This window comes from Balaenoptera physalus (genome assembly GCF_965194825.1).
Source record: "Balaenoptera physalus genome assembly, chromosome: 11".
In the NCBI taxonomy this organism is placed as follows: Eukaryota; Metazoa; Chordata; class Mammalia; order Artiodactyla; family Balaenopteridae; genus Balaenoptera; species Balaenoptera physalus.
The window spans coordinates 41,020,457-41,042,232 of record NC_138896.1 but is presented as its reverse complement, the minus strand read 5'-3'; the positions used below and the strand labels follow the sequence as shown (position 1 = coordinate 41,042,232).

The 21,776-nt window shown below is 55.7% G+C and overlaps 1 protein-coding gene and 1 long non-coding RNA gene across 4 annotated transcripts in view; one reads left to right on the top strand and one right to left on the bottom strand.

Annotated features, from left to right (window-relative positions):
- Positions 1-1,370: 1,370 nt before the first annotated feature.
- LOC309638763 lies at positions 1,371-3,945 on the bottom strand. 2 transcript variants are annotated; one of them, XR_014251265.1, is made up of 3 exons: positions 3,246-3,945; positions 1,892-2,231; positions 1,371-1,608 (listed from the first exon to the last, which is right to left on the bottom strand). It is a non-coding gene; the product is annotated as an uncharacterized lncRNA (long non-coding RNA). The 2 variants fall into 2 exon arrangements; XR_014251264.1 differs by having other exon boundaries at positions 1,892-3,945.
- Positions 3,946-10,045: 6,100 nt separating this feature from the next.
- ITPR3 (inositol 1,4,5-trisphosphate receptor type 3) overlaps positions 10,046-21,776 on the top strand; it is a 66,215-nt gene continuing 54,484 nt past the window's right edge. For both annotated transcript variants that reach the window (XM_082415033.1, XM_082415032.1), the window contains exons 1-2: positions 10,046-10,128; positions 10,336-10,481. In XM_082415033.1, the coding sequence (XP_082271159.1) occupies positions 10,084-10,128; positions 10,336-10,481 (191 nt within the window). In that variant the 5' untranslated portion in view covers positions 10,046-10,083. The remainder of the gene's footprint in view (positions 10,129-10,335; positions 10,482-21,776) is intronic.

Below are 21,776 nucleotides of genomic sequence, written 5' to 3'. Positions count from 1 at the left end.
CTGAATGGGACCAGTGTGCACTGTGGGTGTGGTCCTGGTTGCAGGTCTGAACAGGTTCTGGAGGCAAGCTTCCAGCTCCCACTCCCAGCGCTTGGGCCTCGAGGGGAGGAAGCTGGAGGAGCCAAAGGAAGTTAATTTGTCTGGAACCCTTGAATTTGGATTCTCACTCAGGCAGCCTAGCATATTCCTCTTTTAAAGAGCCCCACCTCCTCTGGCACCCAATCCCCAATCTCCCAGGTCCTCCCTGCTGTCGAACCAATTTCCCTCCTGCTGTGCATTTTGTCTGTCGGGACAAAGGGGGAGCTAATGAATCGTGGTAGTTGGCGCTGGAATCTGCCGGAATCAGGGCAGGTGCAGCCTGTGCGTGGACCACAGACTGTGGTGCCCAGAGGCAACCTGTCCTGGGCAAGGAGGCCCACCTGGCTCAGGATGGAGGGAGCCAGGCCAGGCCCCACTGGAAGGTGTAGTCAGGAAAGAACTAGGTGGCAGCCGGAGGTGTAGGCTGGAGGCACAGGCCTTGGTGGGGTCCCTGTGCCAGCTGCAAGGGTCCCCCCGGCCACCACCAAGGAGGAATTCGGGGCAGGGTCTGCGAGGGCAAAGGAGCAGTCCTCTGCCGGGCATAACTCCTGAGTGAACAAATTCCCCTCCCAGGTTCCCTGTCTGTGACCCTTCTGCAGGGTGAAGATGAAGACACAGGCTCTGGGGTCAGGCAGGCCTGAGTTTGAGTCCCACCTCATGTCACTTATTGGCTGTGTGACATTGTGCAAGTCCCTTCACCTCCCTGAGCTTTCTTTACCTGCAAAATGGAGACACCTTAGTAGCCGTACAACCTTCACCGACCTGTTAGGTAACAGAATTTCCCTTCCTCATCCATTAGCTGTTTGATTGTCTAGACCCTCAGCCCTGTGAGCCTCCGTTTCCCCCTCAGTAATAAAATGGGGACGGGGCTGAGGGCAGGCTGGGTGCACTAATGCAGCCAGAGCGCCACCTAGGGGTGGGAACCAGGTGTCGGCAGTGAGTGGTTGCTACCGTTTCCCTTTGCGGTTCCTGTTCCAGGCGCCTAGCCTTGGGGGGCCTTCCTCTCTGCTCCCCCAGCCAACCCTGGGAAAGTACTGAGGGCCGGCTGATGAGCTGGGGGCAACTCCTGGGAGTGGCTACGCTTAGAAAGAGGGCCTAGAACAACAGCAGTGCCAGCCAGAGGAGGGAGCTGCTGAGGTTGGTTCAGCTGGGCCCAACCCCTGTTGGTCAAGGGTCTGCTGGGGCAGGGGAGCCCTTGCCCTCCTGCCCTGTAAAGGGCCCCGCACACAGCACAGATTCCATCAATGTTTGTCAGGTGGCCGGATGCAGCCCTCTTCACCAGAACGCTGCCCTGAAGGTCCGAGGCCGGGTTTGTTCACGGTCAACCAGGAGAGCCCCTTCCAGAGAGAAGCCTGCCCAGCTTCGAGGGCCCAGGCTCAGTGGGTTTCTGCAGCATCCGGACCTCAAGAAGGCAGTACCTTGCTCAGCACCAGGGCTGCCTTTGGAGGTTCTGTGTCTGGGTGGTAATGGGGGCTGGGCTTTACCAGGTCTCAGTAAGTCTCCTGTCTTCTTGCCCGGCAGGCCAGGGAGCTTGGTGGGGGTGTGGGAGGAAGAGGTTGATAGCTGGGCCCTGGAATCCCTCCCCCCCTCCCCCACTGCTCTGCATCTGGCCAGCAGCCTCCCCCACTGCCCCAGGACAAGGGCCCCAGTGTCTGTTCAGCTCCCGGGCAAACAGCAGGCCTTTCTCTCCCTCTCCCCCTAGAGTGGAGTGCCTTGACCATGACCCCTCCCTACCCCCTCCGAAGGGCATGGCACACCCCTCTCTGCACGAATCCCTTCCTTCTGAATGATCCAGAAACAAAGGCTGGCAAACCTGGTGTAGGAGCAGGTCCTGTCTGCTGGGTGAAACCCTCAGCCATTCCAAGCTGTGGCCGGGCAGCCCAGGCTTGCAGGCCTCAGTCCTGCCAAGGTAGGCGTGGGGCGCAGCTGGAGGCCAGGGCCCAGCCCAGGTGGACTTGACATCATCCTGTTCGTCTCCTGCCAGACAAAGGCTGCTCCTGCCTGGCCCTGGCCCCAGGGAGGTTTTCGTTCTGGTCCCCTTTCTCAACAGGATCACCATGCTGATGTTCCCCCTCCTCCAAACCTGCCTCCCTTGTCGGCAGGTGAGGTGTAGAGGCCTGTGCAGCTTCCCCTCACGGGGCAGGGTCCCCCTCCTGAGTGTGGAAAGAGACAGAATTGCCAGAGGCCTCCCTCTTCTCCAGGGCTCCTGCCAAGGTCCTGACCTGGGCATCAGGATGGGGGTAACCTCAGAGGGCGACTGGGAACTGTAATCAGACAGCCTCCACTGGAACCTCCACCACTGTTCAACTCTGACTTAGAATGGGGGGTGTGGGGGGTGTGGGGAAGGCACATGCAGGCCAGCCCAGCCCCCTGTACTTCCTCCTTCTGGCCAGTGGGTACTCAATAGCTGATTACTCTACTGGGGAGGGGACTCAGAGGTCAGCTTTGTGGAAATCTCGATAAAATCTTCTGTCTCATAAATGTCCCCTCCTTGGTCATCCTATAAAACAAAATTCCATTATTAGATTGTCACTGCTTTAGATCTACAAGCACTTCTCTTTATTGAGAACCCTGAGAACTATGCCAACGAAGACAGTTATAGAGAATATTTGCTGCTCGAGCTAAATGTTTTACAAAGTAGTTACTTATGTTAGATATTCTCCATTCACCCCGCCGGATCCACTGTCCGCTCTTCTGTGCTTGCTCTGTGTCCTGGGAGGCTGACCTCTATGGCCTGAATTACCCAGGCTCCCTTGTCCTCTGAGCCAATGGGAGGCACTGGAAAGAGACTGGAGGGCAGGAGGGGAGAGAGGTTTGGTGTTTGCTCCATTGGCTCCTTTTTGGGACTGGACTGGTAACAGCTCTCTGCGGTTCCTAGCTCCAGGCACTGCATCACCCCTGGCTGGGGCCCTTAGCCCCGCCCACACCTCTGCAATTCCATCCATTCATTAACCTCCCTTTAATCACCCACTGGGAATGCGTTACCAGTTTCCTGCCAGGATCTCACCAACACAGCTCTCTATTCTTATTTTACACACAAGGACACTGAGGCCCAGAGAGGCGGGGCAGCTTCTCTATAGAGCGCTTGGAGCCTGCACTCCGTGGTCTTGCTCCAGGACTTCTGCTTTTCACTGTTTGTGAAGGTGCCCAGGATGGGGTCACCTTACCTGCCAGCCGACACCTCTGCGCAGAGGAAGAGGAAAGACCTGGGGTCGGGCCCCTTGGATTCAGGACTCCAGAACCAGGGGGTTTCCCTCTTAAGAGGCCAAAATTAGCAGTGGGAGGGGATCACTCTTTCTTCTGCGACCAGTGGGAAGGGCAGCAGCAGATTCTTTGATCTCTTTCTTCACCAGGCCGGGACCACGTGTTCAGGTTAGCTGGCTACATTCCTCCGGTCCGTTTCCTCTCCAGGCCCTTGCATGTGGTCAGTGGTCAGCGAGTGTCTGAAATAAATAGATATGGCATTGATGACTGGGAGGTGGGGTGGGGGGAAGGCCAACAGAACAAGTTCTGTCTCCTTTCAGACTCCCTGGGAGGGTGACTGTGTGTGTGTGTGTGTGTGTGTGTGTGTGTGTGTGTGTGTGTGTGTATGGGAGTGGGAGTGCAGGCTGGCGGGGCCGGCAGCCCTGGCTGTGGCTGAGTGCTTGCTGGGGGCTGAGGTGCCCGCCCAGGGCAGCTTATGGCATGGGGAAGGAATTCTCTGGGAACCCCGGCAGCGGGCAGGGTGGCTGCAGCACTGAATCGCCCTTCTGGCCTGAATCCACCCCTCCCCTCCTGGCCCTGCTGCCACATCAGGAGCAAGGGGCCGAGGAAGCCCTGCGAACTGCCTGTTATCTGCCCCAAACCATGAGATGACACAGCTAGCATGGAGGTGGCGTTCCTGCCCCTCCCAATCCCAGACAGGGAGGGCCAGAAAGAGCTCAAAGAACAGTCATTGCCAAGGGTGAAATCTGGGAAGGTGATGTGAACTCTGGTTACAAGAAGGAACCGGAGACCCAGAGAGGTCTGTACCCTCTGCAAAGTCACACAGCAGAGCTGGGGAGAAGTCTCCAGAAGGCAGGTGTGGTGGTGGGGAGGCAGGGGAGCATGCTGGTGAAGGGGGCCTAGGATTCAGAGCTGGCACCCCCCCCCCAGTTGTTTTATCGCCCCTGCCCCCAACACACACAAAGTTCCCTCTGATTCCAGGGGGAGGGTCTGAGCACCATCCTCCTTGACCCCTCAGGTCTGGGTTGGATGGAGAATAGGGGTGGGTTTACTGTAGGTCTTCCTGCGGGCACTTGGAGCTTGGGGAGTGAGACTTTGAACCTCTTTAGTTTTGGTTATAGGTTAAACATCCACATAGTCCAAAATTCAAAAGTTGAAAAAAGAGATACAGTGAAAAGGAATTTTCCCCACAATCCAGCCCCTGCCCCTCAGTTCCCCCTCCTGGGGGCCCCTGCAGTCACTGGCTCCCTGGGAATCCTGAGTTTGGAATTTCTGACCAGAGTGTCCCATCCCCTCTGTTATCCCTCTAGAAGAGGCCCCCCTTGGAAGGGGGTGCTGGGGGTACCCAGTCATGGAGGTTGGGGCCTGAACCAGTTGCCGTGAAGATGGTGGTGGCCTCCTTCCTGGGCCTGAACTTGGCCCCAGCTTAAGAGCATCCTACTCAAGCCACTCAGGAGGGGTGCGGCCCATCGGTTCTCCTTTCCAACTGCTTAGAGCACCCCTGGAAGCTCCCACCTCCCACCTCCCACCTGGGGACCCAGGTGTCCGATACCCCGAGCTGGGGCTCCCACAGTCTCCCTTTATCCCCTGGTATAATTTATATACTTTCCCCATCTTCCTGCTCCTTGACAGTTCAATTACACTCAGATTTAGTGAGCACTTATGATATGTCTGGCCTGGTCTGCAGACACAAAGTGAAATGGACACAGCCTCCTCCATCCAGGAATTCATGGTCTAGAAGGGGAGGCCAAAAAGGAGAGAGATCATTACAATTCAAGATGGCTCATGATATGTTCTCTGATACTGGGGATACAGAGAAATTCCAGGCTAAAAAGCCTGACACTAGCAAGTGTTGGTGAGGGCATGGCTCAGTGGGCATACTTAAAGTGGCCGGTGAGAGGGTGACTTAGAAGGGCCACTTTGGAGCATAATTTGGCGATTCCTAGGAAGTTGACCATGCACCTTCCCTGTGATCCAGCAAGTCCACTTTCTAAGTTCTCACTCTGGAGTAGAGTTTTTCAAACTTTTGGACAGGTATCCTCAATAAGCATGAACTGTGATCCAGAATGTGCCACACACATCTTTCACCCTAATGGTGACTCCAGTGACATGTGATGCACATTATTTTCTAATCAATTTTTTTTTTTTGCACACAGGGAAAAACCACTGGACTGCCAGGGAAGTCCCTCTAATCAATTTTGAGTTTTAAAAATTGCTGATCTTGGGGCTTCCCTGGTGGCGCAGTGGTTAAGCATCTGCCTGCCAATGCAGGGGACACGGGTTCAAGACCTGGCTTGGGAAGATCCCACATGCCGCGGAGCAACTAATCTGGTGCGCCACAACTACTGAGCCTGAGCTCTGGAGCCCATGAGCCACAACTACTGAGGCCCGCGTGCCTAGAGCCCGTGCTCTGCAACAGGAGAAGCCACCACAATGAGAAGCCCGCACATTGCAACGAAGAGTAGCCCCCGCTCGCCGCAACTAGAGAAAGCCTGGGCGCAGCAACAAAGACCCAACGCAGCCAAAAAAAACAAAAGACCCAATGCAGCCAAAAATTAATTAATTAATTAATTTAAGAAAATGCTGATCTTTACCCACTCACTTGATTTCATGACCCACGAATACATCTGAGTCCATAATTTGAAACACTGTGCCCTAGAGACACTCATGTGTTTGCACAAGGAGACAAGAATGTTCACTGCAAGGTAGTTGTAATAGCCAAAACCTAGATAGGGCTTTCATGGTCACCGACCAAATAGGTAAACAAATTGTGATGTGGTCAGGAAGTGGACTGTCACACCTCTGCTCCAAGTACCAAAGGATACACACGGGGTGATACTATTTATATAAAAGGTAAAAAACCTGAAGAGTGATAGGGTACATTGTTTATGGATACATCTGTACCTGGTACAAGCATAAATCAGGACAGTGGTTCTTCCTGGAGGAAAGTATAGTTGGGAGGCATCCATAAGGAACTTCAAATGAATTTTTTTTCAATTTTTAACTGAATTTTTAAGGTTTAGTTTAAAAATATATATACTGGAACCAAATTTTGCCAAATATTAAGATTTGACAAAGTTGGAGGAAAGGTACAAGGCGCTCACTATATTTTTGATATATTATTTTAAATTTAATAGTATTTCTAAAAGTATTTCATAATAAGACTTAAAAGATTGCTGCTCCAGGACATCAGGGAAGGAGACTTTATTCTGACCATGGGAATAGAAAGAGGGGGGTGATGGAGGGAACCCCAGCAGCCCGGCTACAGAGCTGAGACTGGACGTGGTCCTAGGGAAATGAGGTTGAACATACTCAGTTCTTCTTAACTGGGGGATGCTGTGCTGATGGCTTTATCCCACTTCCCCCACATGTTGGTATAATATTCTCCCCACTTAACAGACAAGCAAACAGAGGGCTTTAACAGATGGAAATGGAGGCTGAGAGAATTGCCTCTGGAAAAATGGCAGAGCTGGGCCTCTAACCCAGGCCTATGAGAGTCAAAGCCTGCGCAGTTCACAGCACGTTTTTTTTTTTTTTTTTAATACTTTTTTTTAACAGTTCTTAATTTTTTTTTTAAATTAATTAATTAATTAATTAATTTATGGCTGTGTTGGGTCTTCGTTTCTGTGCGAGGGCTTTCTCTAGTTGCGGCGAGCGGGGGCCACTCTTCATCGTGGTGCGTGGGCCTCTCACTGTCGCGGCCTCTCTTGTTGCAGAGCACAAGCTCTAGACGTGCAGGCTCAGTAGTTGTGGCTCACGGGCCTAGTTGCTCCGCGGCATGTGGGATCTTCCCAGACCAGGGCTCGAACCCGTGTCCCCTGCATTGGCAGGCAGATTCTCAACCACTGCGCCACCAGGGAAGCCCCACAGCATGGTTCTTGAGGAGTGACCTTTGTGTCTGCCGAGGGTGCCGGAGTGGGGAGGGGTGGGGACAGACAGGGTCTGGTGTGTTGAGCTAAGGCCTGTAGGCTTGATTCTGTGGGTGATGAGGAAATGCAGGAAGGTTTCAAGCAGGGGAGCAGGACAGTGAACTCACTGGAGCTGTATCATCAGTTTCTTAAATTTTATCATTATTTTTTTGACCAACTGAACCTTTCTTTAAACAAACTCTAACTCAGAACCCAGATACATAAAAGCACTTACAGTGGAATTGATTTTGCAGAGGCAGGTGACCAGGGGTCTAGAGCCCAGGAGTGGCTCCTCTGGGAACACAGCATGGATGTCGTGGTTCAGAGGAATACACAGAAGCAGTGTGTGTGGTAGGAGGCTGCCAGGGGCATCCCTACCAGGGTTTCTCAGTTGGATGACAGTTGTGTTCCCCTCCTCTGAGTCCTTCTGGTTGGTGGAGGGGCAGAGGCTCAGAGCACTCCCGATCTGGGGGTGGAGGGAGAACCAGCAGCATGTGCTTTTGGCAACATAGGCCTGACCTCCACTTCCTGGCTGTAAGACCTTGGCTGAGTTATGGAACCATCCATTTAAATCTTTTTTTTTTTTTAATTATTATTTTTGGCTACGTTGGGTCTTTGTTGCTGCGCCTGGGCTTTCTCTACTTGTGGTGAGCTGGGGCTACTCTTTGTTGCGGTGCGCGGGCTTCTCATTGCGGTGGCTTCTCTTGTTGCGGAGCACGGACTCTAGGTGCGTGGGCTTCAGTAGTTGTGGCATGGGGGCTCAGTAGTTGTGGCTCACGGGCCTAGTTGCTCCGCGGCATGTGGGATTTTCCCGGACCAGGGCTCGAACCTGTGTCCCCTGTATTGGCGGGCGGATTCTTAACCACTGTGCCACCAGGGAAGTCTCCATCCATTTGAATCTTAGGAGAGGAAGGACATGGACCCCTGGATATGGCTGGGGCAAGGGAGGCACGTGTGCAGAGTGAAGCCACTGGAGGGGTGTTTCCAGCACATTTCTCTTCGTCATCACTGTCTGGGGAAGGGGAAAGTCAATTGGGCTGAGGCCAGTGGCTTGATCAGAGCGTGGCGCCCAGCAGAAGCCGGCACATAGTAGGCCCTTGATAAATGCTTATGGAACAAATGCATATATTCCCCTTCTGTCCGCAGGAAATGCCGTGGAGGCCTGACTTCTGGGAGCAAGTGAAGCTGTTCCAGTGGCTGGCCCTTCCCAGCTGGGATCCAGGGATGGACAGCTGAGGCTCCAGTGCAGTGTAAGGCAGTGGAGAGAGTACTGGGCTGAAGTCAGGAGCTGGGGGTCAAAGGGCTGGGCTTCTGGCTCCAGTTGCCATGAACCGGCTGCATGACCTAGAGGTCTGGTTCATCCTTCTCTGGGCTTTGCTCATCTCTTTTTGGCAGAGTGGCCTGGGTGAGGTTTTTCCAACTGCAATTTGCAGCCCATTTGGAGCAATTTAGTGGTTCACAATCAGTATTAAAAAACAAACCAAAACACAAATAGAACAGAAAATATCAGAGTGCAATCACAGGTCATAAGGGTAAGTATTGTTTTGTGAAACTATTGTTTTGCTTATATATAGATGAAGGTGCCGACTGGTCTGATGTAAAACTTATTTGCTACTGTGGATCCTGGTGAAAAGACTGTAAGACACTGAACTCAGCAATCCCGGAGGTGTCCTCCTCTCCCACATTCTAGGGGTCTTTGTGAAAAAGCCACAGACCCAGGGGCTCTTCTCTTCCTCCCCCTGCGTGTCAGCAGCTGTCTCTCTGCTCTTCGCTGCCTCACCCCTCCCCGGGTCTTTCTCCTTCCTGCTTCAGTCCTCAGTCCCCTCCTCCCTTTCTCCCAGGGACAAGCCTCCCCCTTCCCAGGAAGTCAGGGTGGGGTGGGGTGGGGGGTCGGAAGGGAGTAAACGTGATGAATGGGGGTGGCAGTGAGCACTTTATCCCAGAAGCAAAAATAAAGGACTAGGAAGCAAACACCCAAGCACCCGGGAACAGAACAGAAAGTAGGCGAGCTGGGGACGTGCGTTTGAGGGCAGGACTTCGTGAGCAAGAACTCAGCGGCGACACCGCAGCGGGTCACTCACAGGGGGCCGGCACTGGCCTTGTCCTTGTTGGCGCTCGGGTGCGCAATTAACTAGCGAAGGTAGTTTTCACTCCTGCCCCCCTCCCCCCCTTAAAAGAAAAGAAAGAAGAAGCCGGGAGTTTTGGAGCCAACTCCTGGAGAGGGAGCGGCTGAACTGATTCGGAAGTTGGATCTCTTTGTACACAGGAATGCGGAGAGAAAAAAACAAAACCCACCCCATTGCTTCATTTCCCCTCCAAGCCCGAGCACTTTCTGTTGTGCAATGAAAAGGCTTTTCACGTTGAGAAAAATGAATCCCGATTTGCGCTGCGAAGGAATGAGCGCGCCTCTCGGCGCGAGACGGCTCTCAGCTGGGCGCGGAGACGGCGCGGTGGCCGCAGGGCGACCGCGGCCTGGGCGCTCGGAGGCACGTCCTCCGCGCGCGGCTCAAGGTAGCGCCCGCGGGGTCGTTGGACTCCCCCTTCCGCGGGCTGCTGCACGGCTCTCGGCGACCCGAGGGCCGAGGAGCAGATAGTTCGGGGAACCTCGAGGGCGGAGAGCCCCAACTACGGCTGGGCCTGCTGGGGATGGCGGTTCCGCGAGTCTGGCTGGGGACTCGCCGGAACTGAAAACCTGTCCCGCGAGCCCGCTGGGGCCCCGAGACCCCTCGGAATCGCGCGGGGCAGGAGGCCGGCTCGGCGTCCGGGAGACCGGGCCGGGACGCGCTAGGGGCGCGGGAGGAGGGCCGGCGCACGTGGGTGCCGGCGGGCGGGCCGCAGCCGGGTGAGGGGTGGGGGCGGGGTGTGGCTTCTCCGCCTCCCGGGCGAGATTTACATGTGTGTGTGGCGGCCCCAGACTTCCTGCTCTGCTACGCTGCAGGTACGCGCGGGCCGGGCCGGGCGGGCGGCGGGTGAGCCGAGACGCGGGCACCTCCTCACCCGGACGCCACCACCGGCTCCCGGGCCGCGCCGCGCAGCCTTCCGCCCCGGGGGCTGCTAGCCCGCCCCGGCCGCGCCGAGCGCCCGGCTCCGAGGTGGGGGCGCGCCCCTCTCGGCCTCCCCGGTCATCTCCGCCCTCTGCACCTAGCCTGGCCGCGCGCCCCTGGGCGCCCCCACCGCCCAGGCTCCCCGGAGGGCCGCAGCCATGAGCGAGATGTCCAGCTTCCTCCACATCGGGGACATCGTCTCCCTGTACGCCGAGGGCTCCGTCAATGGCTTCATCAGCACCCTGGGGTGAGTGAGCCGAGTTCGCGGGGGCGGGGGCGCGGTGGGCCCTGGTGCTAGTTGCGTGCGTCCTGCTGCCTCCCGCCGACAGAGGACCTGGACGTCCCCAGCTTTAAGGAGCGGGGGAACGGCTCGCCTCCTTCTTTCAGAGAAAGGAAGTGAAATGTTTGCCCAGGTAAAGTCGGGCGCCCAGCCGGAGTTGTCAGGAGGCGCCCCCCTTCGCGAAGCCTCCACCCTGGCGCTCTCGCCCTTCTTCAGAAGGGGCGGGGAGGCCGAGACTTCCTCTGCAGGTGGTCCCTGTGCTGGGGCAGGTGGGTGGCTGGGGCGTTAGTTGGGGAAAGGCATCCGGGCCTGGAAGTGACCGACTCTGGGGTGGGGCGGAGCCGTGGGGGGGTGGGCAGGCTCAGCCCGGAGTCCCCTAGTAACAGACCTGTCGCACCTTTGAAGGGTCGCACCTTTTCCTCCTAGCTCTCTCCTGTCCTGCGCCGCCCCCCCCCCGCCCCCATCACTAAGAGTGTCTTCGCAGCCCTCCCCTTCCAGGCGTCCCAGGTTCCTGCCGGCTGCCCCCTTCTCCCCGCCTCTCCCTGTCAATTTCCTGAGTAGCTCATCTGGCGCCTCTGGGTCCCTGGTCCCAGGATCTCTGGAGCGCTTTACCAACATTAATTAATTCTGGCCGCCACCCCCCAGGGTCTGGATAAGCAAGGAATCAATTCAAGTCCCTGGAGAGAGCCAGGCCTGAAGCTGGCATAGGGCAGGGCAAGAATTAGAGCGAATGGGTTTTATCTTCAGAGAGCAGTTGAGTGAGTCGGTGGCGATGGGGGGTAAGAGTGATTTCTCCACCTCTCCAGCCTCAGGGCAGGGCCTGTTACCTTTGTCACATTTTCGGTCTGGGGACTTGTGTTAAATGGTCTCATCTTCCCCACCCCACCCAGCCGTTTTATTTTAGGGTAAACCCACCCTCTTCTGCTGACCCTACCCTCATCTGGATGCCAACCAGCTGCAAGGTGCCCCCTCCCTGGGGGCTTTGGAGGACAGCCTTGGCACTCTGAGCCCAGGGCTGGCTCACCCTGAGCTGGGGAGGTGGGCGTCACCTGGCTCCCTTGGTGTCTTGTTGGGAGTTTAGCTTTAGTCCTGTGGGAAAGATCGGGAGCGTTGGAGGGCTGGCTTAGCCACCGGGGAATGGATGCTGACTTGGAATTCCAGAATACCTGCGCTCCTTATCTCAGCACCCTCCAGGCCTTCTCATTCCCCTCCCCATTCAGATGTGGACTCCCCAGCCCTGCGTCCCCTCCCCGCTACATCTGACTTGTTTTGCTCAGTTTACCAGAGGATGGGGGTGAGCTGCATTCCCAGCACATAGTAAACACGTCTGATAGCGCTGAGGGAAGGAGAAGAGACTGTGGGGACGTGGGGGATGCAGGGGCAGACGGTGGCCCCCTTCCTGGTGTCTGAACAGTGCTGGGGGCTTTTGGGAAATGACCATCTTCTCTGTTGCTCTGAGTGCCAGGCTCAGGGCTGAGCACACTGTGGGGGCTTTTTTAGCACCTGGGAGGATCTAACAGAACCAAGGCCTCATGCCCTCACTAGGGATTCCCTCTATTGCTTTCTAGCACAGCTCCCTCCCGCCCTGGCCCTTCCTGCCCCAGGAAGCTGCTTCCTACAGTCCAGTTTGATTCTGAGGCAGGGCCTGGTGACCGCCCAGAGCCCTTCTACTCCAGGGGCTGCTTCCCAGTGCAAACATCTCCAGGAGCTCCCAATTTCCCGCCGATACACGCCCACCCTCCTGGCACTCCCACCCTCCCAGCCTGGCCTTCTAGCACTGACATGTGCTGGCCCCAACTTCACTTTCTATTTTTTTTTTTTCACCACCCCCTTCACGACCCTGACACTCCAGGGTGCACCACCTGGATTGGGATTCCTGGAACCTTCCCCACGCTCTTGCGGTCTGGTGCGCTCTTGCGGTCTTGTCGGTCTTGTCTCGGTCTCTTTACCTTTGCTCCTGTTGCCCCTGCCCTTCAGCCAGTCTCCACCTGAGTAAATCTGACCCACCCTCTCAGACCTGGTACAGAGTGGCCTCCTTTGTGAGCTCCAACCCCGCTCCCCCACCCCGGCAGAATTAACCCCTTTTCCCCTGTGCTTCGCACTGCTTTATACACATTCCTCTCGGGTGTTAATTGTGTTGTTTTACAATTAGTTGAAGGTTTCTCTGTAGGGCCCTCTAACACTGGGAGCTTTGCCAGGATTGACTGATTAATTACCCCATTCATCCACTCAGGCACTGTGCTGGGCACCTTCTCAGAACTAGACTCAGTGAAGGAATGGTTTCTAAACACCATAAGGCATCGCTACTCAAAGTGTAGTCCTTGGTCCAGCAGCATCAGCATCACCAAGAAGCTTGTTAGAAAATACAGAATCTCACACCCCTGCCTGTCCTACTGAATCAGAATCTGCATTTTGAGCCCCAGGGGATTTGGAGCCTTAAAGAGAAGCATTGCTCTATGTGAGTCTCTCTCTGCTCCAGCCTCACCGGAATCTTTCTGCCTCCATCCTCAGCTCTGGTCCCCTTTGCCTTCATCCTGGCTGTTGGTGCCCATGTCTGCGAACCCTGGAAGCTGATTTGACTGAGTTCCCAGGCGATCGCAATGCTCGGTGCCCAAGAGGTGGCCAGTAAGGGCTGGAGAAAATGAATTTGATGAGGACAGGGGCAACGTTGGTGGACAGTGGGACTGGCTCAGCTGGGGGGTGGAAAGGATGGGGGACATTGGTGGAGGAGGGAGTCTGGGGCAGCTTCAGATTCCAGCCAGGCTCTGCAGAGCCAAGTGGAGGAGGCCAATTAGAGCTGCCTGCGTAATTAGAGCTCCCGGTGAAGATTGTACATTAACTCTGGGTTGGGAGGATGGGAGGGGTCTGGGGAGTGGATCCTGGAGCAGGTTGAGACCTCAGCCGGGAAGGGAAAGCAGGCCCACACCTGTTCTTGGGAGGAGAGCATGGCCAGGGACACTGCCTTGTCCCTCGCTCTGGGTGGGAGGCAGCAGAGGCCAGGGCTGCAGTGGCAGGTCAGGGCCACTTCAGGTGAAGGATTTACTATGGCTCCCGGCCAGTGGCTGTGGGGAACTGGCCCTGTGTGCAGGGTAGGCCCCTCAGGTTCTCATGTCCAGTTCCTAGAAGGTCTCTTTTGAGTGCCCAGAGGGGCGGCCCCGAGACCACTGGGGTAAGCTGGGGAGTGCAGGTGAACTGGGTCTTGCAGTTGAGCTCCCAAGATTTGTCAGATTGCCTCTGCCTGCACATGGCTGGGCCTTGGAGCACCATTTGGGGGCTCTCAGGGCCTCTGGACCTGTGTCACCCAGGGCTGGGTGATCACAGGGAGTAGGGTCAGAAGTGACGTTGGGATTCCGTGTCTATCTTCCAGCCGGATCTTCTTCCCCAGGAGGGTGGGCATTGGATGTCAGGACCCAGAAAACGTGGAGGAAGTCCCAGGTCCCCAGGGTCAGGACCTGCTTTGTCACTAACTGGATGGGTGACTTTGACAAGGCCCTCCCTCTCAGAGTCTGTTTCTATCAGCCTGGTTGTCCTCTAAGGTGCTCTGTTTGCACCCGAGACTCTCCCTGTGGGTCTTTAAAAAAAATTCCAGCTCCCATGTCCCATGTCAGACCAACTGTATTAACATTTCTAGGGGTGGGCGTCTGAGGTTTGGATTTTTAAAGCTCCCCAGTACTTCTAATGTGTACGTGGGGTGCGGGGGGTCCCTTCTCAGGGCCCTCTCAGGCTGACAGGCTGTGAGGAAGCCTAGCTGTTGGGTCTGCCTGCCCCTTGGTCCAGAGAGCCCATCTCTTAGCCTTCATCAGACTTCATTAAGTCATTCAACAAACATCTAATGAGCACCTACTATGTGCCAGGCACTGTTGTAGTCACTGGGGAATCAGTGGTAACCAAGACAGAGTTCAGCCTGTTCCAGTCTGTACAGCGGAGAGCTGGGAGAGATGGTCTTTAAGGGCCCTTTGTGCCTTAAGGCCCTGAGGCTCATGGGATTCCAGGAGGGGGCGCTGCCCCTCCCGTGCAGACAACATTCCACGGGCAGATTTCAGACCTGCCATTGGCTTTCACTTAATGGTGATTTCACTGGAATGAGATGTTGGACTTATCCCTGTCCTGTGCCCCAAGGCAGGGTCTCAGCCTCCACTAGGCCAATCCATACAACTCATGTTTTTTTGGAAAATGTATATTTTTTCTTTTTTTTTTTTTTATTTTTTAAACATTTATTTATTTATTTATTTATGGCTGTGTTGGGTCTTCATTTCTGTGCGAGGGCTTTCTCTAGTTGCGGCAAGTGGGGGCCACTCTTCATCGCGGTGTGCGGGCCTCTCACTATCGCGGCCTCTCTTGTTGCAGAGCACAGGCTCCAGAAGCGCAGGCTCAGTAGTTGTGGCTCACGGGCCTAGTTGCTCCGCGGCATGTGGGATCTTCCCAGACCAGGGCTGGAACCCGTGTCCCCTGCATTGGCAGGCAGATTCTCAACCACTGCGCCACCAGGGAAGCCCCTTTTTTCTTTTTTAAATGAAAAAATTTTTTTGGCCATGCCCTGTGGCTTTTGGGATCTTAGTTCCCTGACCAGGGATTGAACCCAGGCCCCGGCAATGAAAGCTCCGAGTCCTAACCACTGGACCGCCAGGAAATTCCCATACATATTTTTTTCCTGATTAAAAAATAATATATGCTCCATGGAGAAAACTTGAAAAACTAAAATAAAAATTATCTGTAATACCACTGTGATTATATTGACAGCCTCTATATGGACTTTCTAGCCTTTTATGCACGCAAATAAAGATTTACAAAACAATATCACATTGCACATCTGGCTTTGTATCCTGTCTTTTCGGAGGGAATACATTAAGCTGTATTTTCCCATGCGTGCCAGCCTACGACTGTTGTGGCCACAGAGCATCCCCCGGTATGATGTACCTTCATTTACTTAAGCAACTCTAGTATTGGGCATTCAGCTGGTCTCTAAATTTTTTGCTGTTCCAAACAATCTGCCCTGAACATCCTAGTCCATACATGCCCGAACACTTGTCCAGTTATCCTCTCAGGATAGATTCCCAGAAGTGGAATTCTGAGATCAAAGGGAAGGCACATCTTTATTTATTTATTTATTTTTCCTGCCGTGGCACGTGGCTGCGTGGCTTTTGGGATCGTTCCCTGACCACGGATTGAATCTGGGCCCTCAGCAGTGAGAGCTCAGAGTCCTTACCTCTGGACCACAAGGGAACTCCCAAGGCACAGCTTTTACCTTGCTGGCTCTAACTCTGCACATTACTCTGGTGGAGGAGGAGGTGGAAACGGGGACCCTGCGCCCTGGGGGGTCTGGCCCACTTCACATCACGAGTTTGAGTGTTGTGCTAGGGGTGTGGGGAGTAATACCAGCCCCTGCCCTCGAGGTTGGGCCAGGTTGGGCGTGGCGGCTGCAGTGGGGAGGGGGTGAAGTAGAGAGAGGGGTGGTGTGTGGGTTGCCTGAGGACAGGATCAGCCCCAAGGTCCCACTGAGGGACTCCAGGGACCCAGGCTGCATGCAGCTCCTAGGCCTTAAAGAATCCTGCTGTAGCCACTTGCTCACACTCTGTCCTGCCCTGCGTTCCTGACCCCACGTCCCTTCCCCTCCTCTCCCTTCCCCTCCCCTCCGCTCCCTGACTTGCCCCAGTGGGGCTGTGGGGTGGAGGCTTGGGTTGGAGGTGGGGTGCTGTGCTGGATTTTAGGGTGGGGTCACAGGAGCTTTCTGCTGTCAGTTTACGGGCAGGTGTCTGGGTTTCAGTTACCCCTGAGCACACGTCTCCTGCAGTCTACCCCAAGGCCTGCTCGCCACACTTCACCCCATGTGGAGCTGGGGGGCTCCTGCCTGGAAGTGGGGTCTGTGAGGGAGGTGGGAAGGAGGCCTGGGAAGGGGGGAGGAGAGCAGAGCCCAAATCTCCAGTAAGTTCATCACAGGTCTCTGAATGTCAGCTCTGAGCTCCCCGAAGTGCGTCACGCGGGTCACGCCCAGTAGTGGTAATGGTTCCCAGCAGTTGTGCCTGTAGCCAGCCTGCTGCAGGGAGGACCCCTGGCTTAGTGGGGCTAAGCGATTTGCTGGGGGTGGAGGTGGGGGCCGTAAGCCAGCAGGAGTCCCGCGCGCCACCGGAGAGGAGGCTGCAGGACTCTTCACACCAGGGCAGAGACGAGACTGGGCGCTGACAGCACAGTGCGCCTGGGGTGTGGGCTGGGGGGTGGGGAGGACACACTGCAGAGGGCTTCCCACCTGAGGAGACAGACAGTAGGGACTCCTTGCAGGGGACTGAGTGGGGGAGTAAAATGATCACAGTGGTGTGTAAAGGTACATATTTGTTTGGCTGGCAGGTGGGCAGAGCCAGGAGAGACAGTGAACATAAATCTTAGCCCAGGGGCAGCTGTGCATATTTGGTTCACAAATCCCTCTCCCATCACTCAGCCAGCCAGCCATCACCCACTTCTTCCAGCCTGCAGGAGAGCCGGCTCTCCGGGGTCCGAGTCTAGAAATGGGTGACAGGGGTGATGGAGGTCATGCGAGGGAGAATTAAGTCTGTGTCTCAGAGATGCTGCTGCTGACGATAAACGGACTTCACCGAGTGTTTACAGCTCTGGCCTGTGCTGTCCCTTTGACCCCTTACCACCAACCAGAGGCATATATATAATTTATAAAAGTAGAGAGAGGGACTTCCCTGGTGGTCCAGTGGTTAAGACTCCACATTCCCAATGCAGGGGGCACGGGTTCGATCCTTGGTCAGGGAACTAAGATCCCGCGTTCCACGTGGTATGCCCAAAAAAAAAAAAAAAAATAGAACCATTTAGAACACCCATATACCCACCACCTAGACTTAATCATTGTTTACATTTTGCCATATTTGCTATGTTTCTTTTTTGCTGAAGTATTTTATGGTAGATTACATGCGTTTTTTTCACCTCTACATCCTTCATTTTACAGGAAATAGGCTATGTTCCTGTGTAACCACAGTGCTGTTATCATACCAATTAGTAATTTCCTAATAGCGTCTGATGCCCAATCCATAGTCCAATACACTCTATTGTTCTCAGTCTAGCCTTGACCGCTGGTTTCTTTAAATTAGGATCTACTCAAGGTCCACGTGTTAATTTGATTCTTATGCCTCTTAAGTCGCCTTTAATCTAAAGCAACGCCCAGCCCCCACCTCTTTCTTCCCCACCCCATAAGGGGGAGGCTGTAGACTTGTCTCACTTTCTGGAGTCATCAGGGCTGCTTTGCTTCTCTGTTTCCCAGAGAGCCCTGCAGGGGTGTGGAGGAGGGTGGCCTGGGCTTCAGGGCTGCCCTGCTAAGGCTCCTCCAGCCTCAGTTACTCTGTCAGGTTTGCAGGGCTGAGAGCCCAGTCCCCGGATGGAGAGCAGGAGAGAGGCCTGGGCAGGGCAAGGCCGACCTGTGAGGGAAGGGTGGGCTGGGTGGCCCAGGGTTGCCCCTCTTCTGGGCCTTTTCTCAGTTCTCTCTTGTGTCTCCTGCTCCCCATCCCTCTTCTCCTTGGCCTAACAGAGACCCCAGGACTCGCCAGAGCCCACCCAGTCCTGAGAGCCAGAAACCCAGGCCTGCGGGCAGAGGCAGTGCCCTGAAGGCTTGTGCCCTGGCCAGGGGCCCTTATTTCTGTCAGGCCAAGTTTAGTCACTTTTGCTGCCTCTCTTCCTCACTGGAGAGGCTCTTGGGGGTTCCCTGAGTGTGTGGCTTACTGTCCTTCCTAGACTTAAGCTCTCTGAAGGGATGAGCCATGCTTGTTTTAAATTCCATATACTGGTCCCTTCGGTGACTCAAAGTGGATCCTTGGCAAAGAAAGACCTGTAGAGGTCAAGTATATGGATGTTTTTGCAGGGATGCAGAAGTGAAGTTCTTTTCTCCGACGGGCCAGTGACCCCAGCCAGTGAACCTGGGTTCCTCTCCCAACATTTCTCCCCACCCTCACCTAGTGGTTGTGACTTTGGTTATTTGGGGAGGGGGAATCCAAGGCCCCCATCCTCCACCAGCCAGTCCCAGTGTTCTGACAGTGCCTGCTTTGGGCGTGGCCTTCTGTGGGTCTAGCCTAGATCTGTGGGGTGGTGGCCAGTGCCCTGGGCTGGGAGTCAGGAGATCTGGGGTCTGGAACTGGCTGTTCTTTAACTTGTTGTGTGACCTGAGCGCATCAGTTTCCCCCTCCACCCTCTTTTCCAGGCTAGATCAGGGAGGGGCTGTCTGGGGACCCTTTGGGATTTCCCCAGTCTGGTGTCCTCCTCCCTTGGCTGCTCCTCTGATAGTCACTTGCCCCACTTCTAGCTCCCTTCTTCCTCCTATTTATCTAATCTTTCCGGACAGCACTGACCCACCCCACTGCCTTTTCCATGGCTCCCACCTGGATCTCAAAGTCCACCCTGGTCAGAATGGGGCCAGCCAGGCCCCTGGATGCATGTGCCTTTCCCTCTTCCTTCAGACCAAGGTCTTGGGGTGCAGACCCCAGGGGCATTTCAGGGACAGCACCCTTCTCCACATCCTTCTAGAGCAGAGATATCCACCAGCTCCTGCTCAGAGGGTCCAGGGCAGGCCTGCCCACAGGCTTCCTGCCCGACCCTCCCTACCCGTACTACCCCCTCCCCTTGCCCACTCTACTGATGCCCTATTGGGCCCTGCACAGTGCAGGCTCAAACTCATCTTGTGTCACCCAATGGATGGAAGGCTTACAGCAGACTGTCCTCAGGGCTCCTGAGTGTCCACTGGGCTGGGGGGTGGGGGTTGGGGGGTGGTTTGCACAGGTGAAGGACGTGGCTCCTGTCCTCACAGCACACAGCATGGTGGACGTGAGCTTCCAGAGGGTGGGGACCATACCCAGCACATAATCCCTTTGCAGTAAGATTTTGTTGAACGGATGGAGACCTAGATTGTATAGGTGCCGTCAACTGACCAGCTGTGTGGCCCAGGTGGTCCCTTTAACTCAGTGAACATCACAGTGGACTGTGGTAAGAATGGAATGAGGTATCGGGTGTAATTTATAAATTAAGTGTTCTGCACAGCGGAGCGTCGGTTTTTCTAAGATGATCTCGGCTGGGGTGCCTTTAGTTAAGGGGCGATGCCTCATGTGGTGGAAACGGGCTGGGAGCTCTGCAGGAGCCTAAGCGCGGCCTTGAAGATGGCAGGACTCGGAGGGGGTTTCTGCGTGTGCAGAGGCGTGGAGGGGGGTACAGCGAGATCAGGGGGCTGGCGGGGCGCGGGAGTAGGCCCTTCCCTGGACCTTGGGCGGAGATGGACGCGCTCAGGAGGGGAGGGGGACAGTGAAGCGACGCGGCAACTTCTCCCAGGAGAACCCGGCTCTGGTTACAGCGCCAGGTGCGCATCGCAAGCCGGACACCAATCCACACAGATACCCTCACCAAGAGGGAGAATGGGGGAGCTACTGCCCGGGATGTAGGTGCCACCAGGTGGGGAGGGGTCCTCCGGAGCCGCTTTCCGCGGGCTCCCGGGCGGCGGGGGAGGAAAGCGCGGGCGCTGGTGGCTCGTCCCGCGCCCCGCCCCTCGCGCCCGCCTCCCACCGCCCCCGGGCGCTCCTGGCCCAGGCCCAGAGTCTTGGCGGCGGCTTGCAGGCAGGCCGGGGCGAGGCCGCGTTCGCATCCCCTCCGCGACGCGGCTGGGGCGACGGCCACACACTGGGAGGCGAGTTTCGCTTCTCGGCGGGGGCGGGGCCCGGGCGGGCAGAAAGCGCGCTGCGGCCTCCGCGCGTCAGCTGGGTCTCGGCGGGCCGGGGCGGGGTTTCGGAGGGGCGGGGGCGGGGCGCTCGGCGACCACCTCACTGCCGCTCCGTCTACCCAGAGGGACAGAAGGCCCGGCCGCGCCCTCTGAGGCTCCTCCTCCATCAAAACTTACCTGTCTGCTGTCCCAGCCCTTGCAGCCCGTCTGATAAGGGCTTTCCTGCTCATCTGTTAATGGCTTCACGGGACACTCCTCCCATCCCCTCCCGCCTAATAGCACCTTCTTGGGATGCCTCAGTCCTAAGGAGTAGGTTCAGAGGAATGGAGGGGAGGCTTGTGAGGGGGCGCTTGGGGACATTTTGGGACTCTTTAAAACATCCTGCTGCTGGCTGCCTTCTTTGCCTGTGGACTTGGTGGAGGCCTGCCCTAAGCTACAGCTAGGAAATGAAATGATGGGGAGGGCGAGGTGCCATCCCTTAGAGGTTGCAGGGGAGGGGTACAGAACGTTCCCAGGGATGTTGATTTTGCTCATCCAGAACCCACACTTGGAGGAGGGAGGGGGTGGAATGTTGGATCTAGGAGGAAGTTCTGAAAGTCCCATCTTCCTGACCTTGTTTTCCTGATACCTTGCGGGAGCCCCCTGCCTTTTTTTTTTTTTTTTAACCGTCCACGTGGCTTGCTTCTCTGTTCTTACCATTCCTGTCCCCTCTTGGCTGCAAGTCTGGGATGTTTCCTTCCCAACCTTGCTTGAAATTCCCCCCCTGGAGGGCATGCTCCCCTCCTGACCAGTCCCTCCCCTTTTCTAAGTGGCTTCAGCTTGCGCTCCCAAAGCAGTGCCCTGCTTTGTAAACCACTGGGCACTGGGGAGGGGCTGAGCTGGAGACAGCAGGGTTTCAGAAGCTGTGCCAGAGTGGGCGGGGACAGAAGGACATCCACATAATGACCAGGCAGATTTGTGCCAGGGGGATTAGGAAAAGCACGCCAGGCATCCACTTTTGCATGTCTTTTTCCTGCACCGTGACCCAGGGGAGGGATGGAGGGTTCCGGGGTGAGGATGGGTTTTCCTCAGACAGGGAGTCTCTGGGGAGGTGGCCTACACAGGGCCTTGTGCACTGGTCAAGATGGCGGCTGTGGGGACTACGCCATCCTCTCCTCAGTTGCACCAACTTCCATGATGCCCTATGGCTGTCCAGCACCCCTAGCAGTGCCAGGTGCCAGGCCGTGTCCGAGGCTTCCTCCCCTCCCCTACCAAAACTTACCCATCCTGTGTTTCCTCCCCTCAGGGCTTTGCCAAGAGACAACCAGCTAATCTGATTCACTAATCTCTTACAGGAAATTCTATGAATTATTCAAGGTTTTGCACAGCTTCTGCCTCTTCTTTCACACCTTGTCTGATTGGCCAAGCTCTGACCTCTCCCTTCCCTGGGTGAAATCCACAGATTGGCACCAATGCATATTCCTTATATCATGAACTCATTCTGAGTATGTGACTTGTCTTCCCGATGAGATTTTAAACTCTCTTAGGGACCTTATCTTTTGCTTCTTGTGGACTTCCCACAGCAGCTAGTA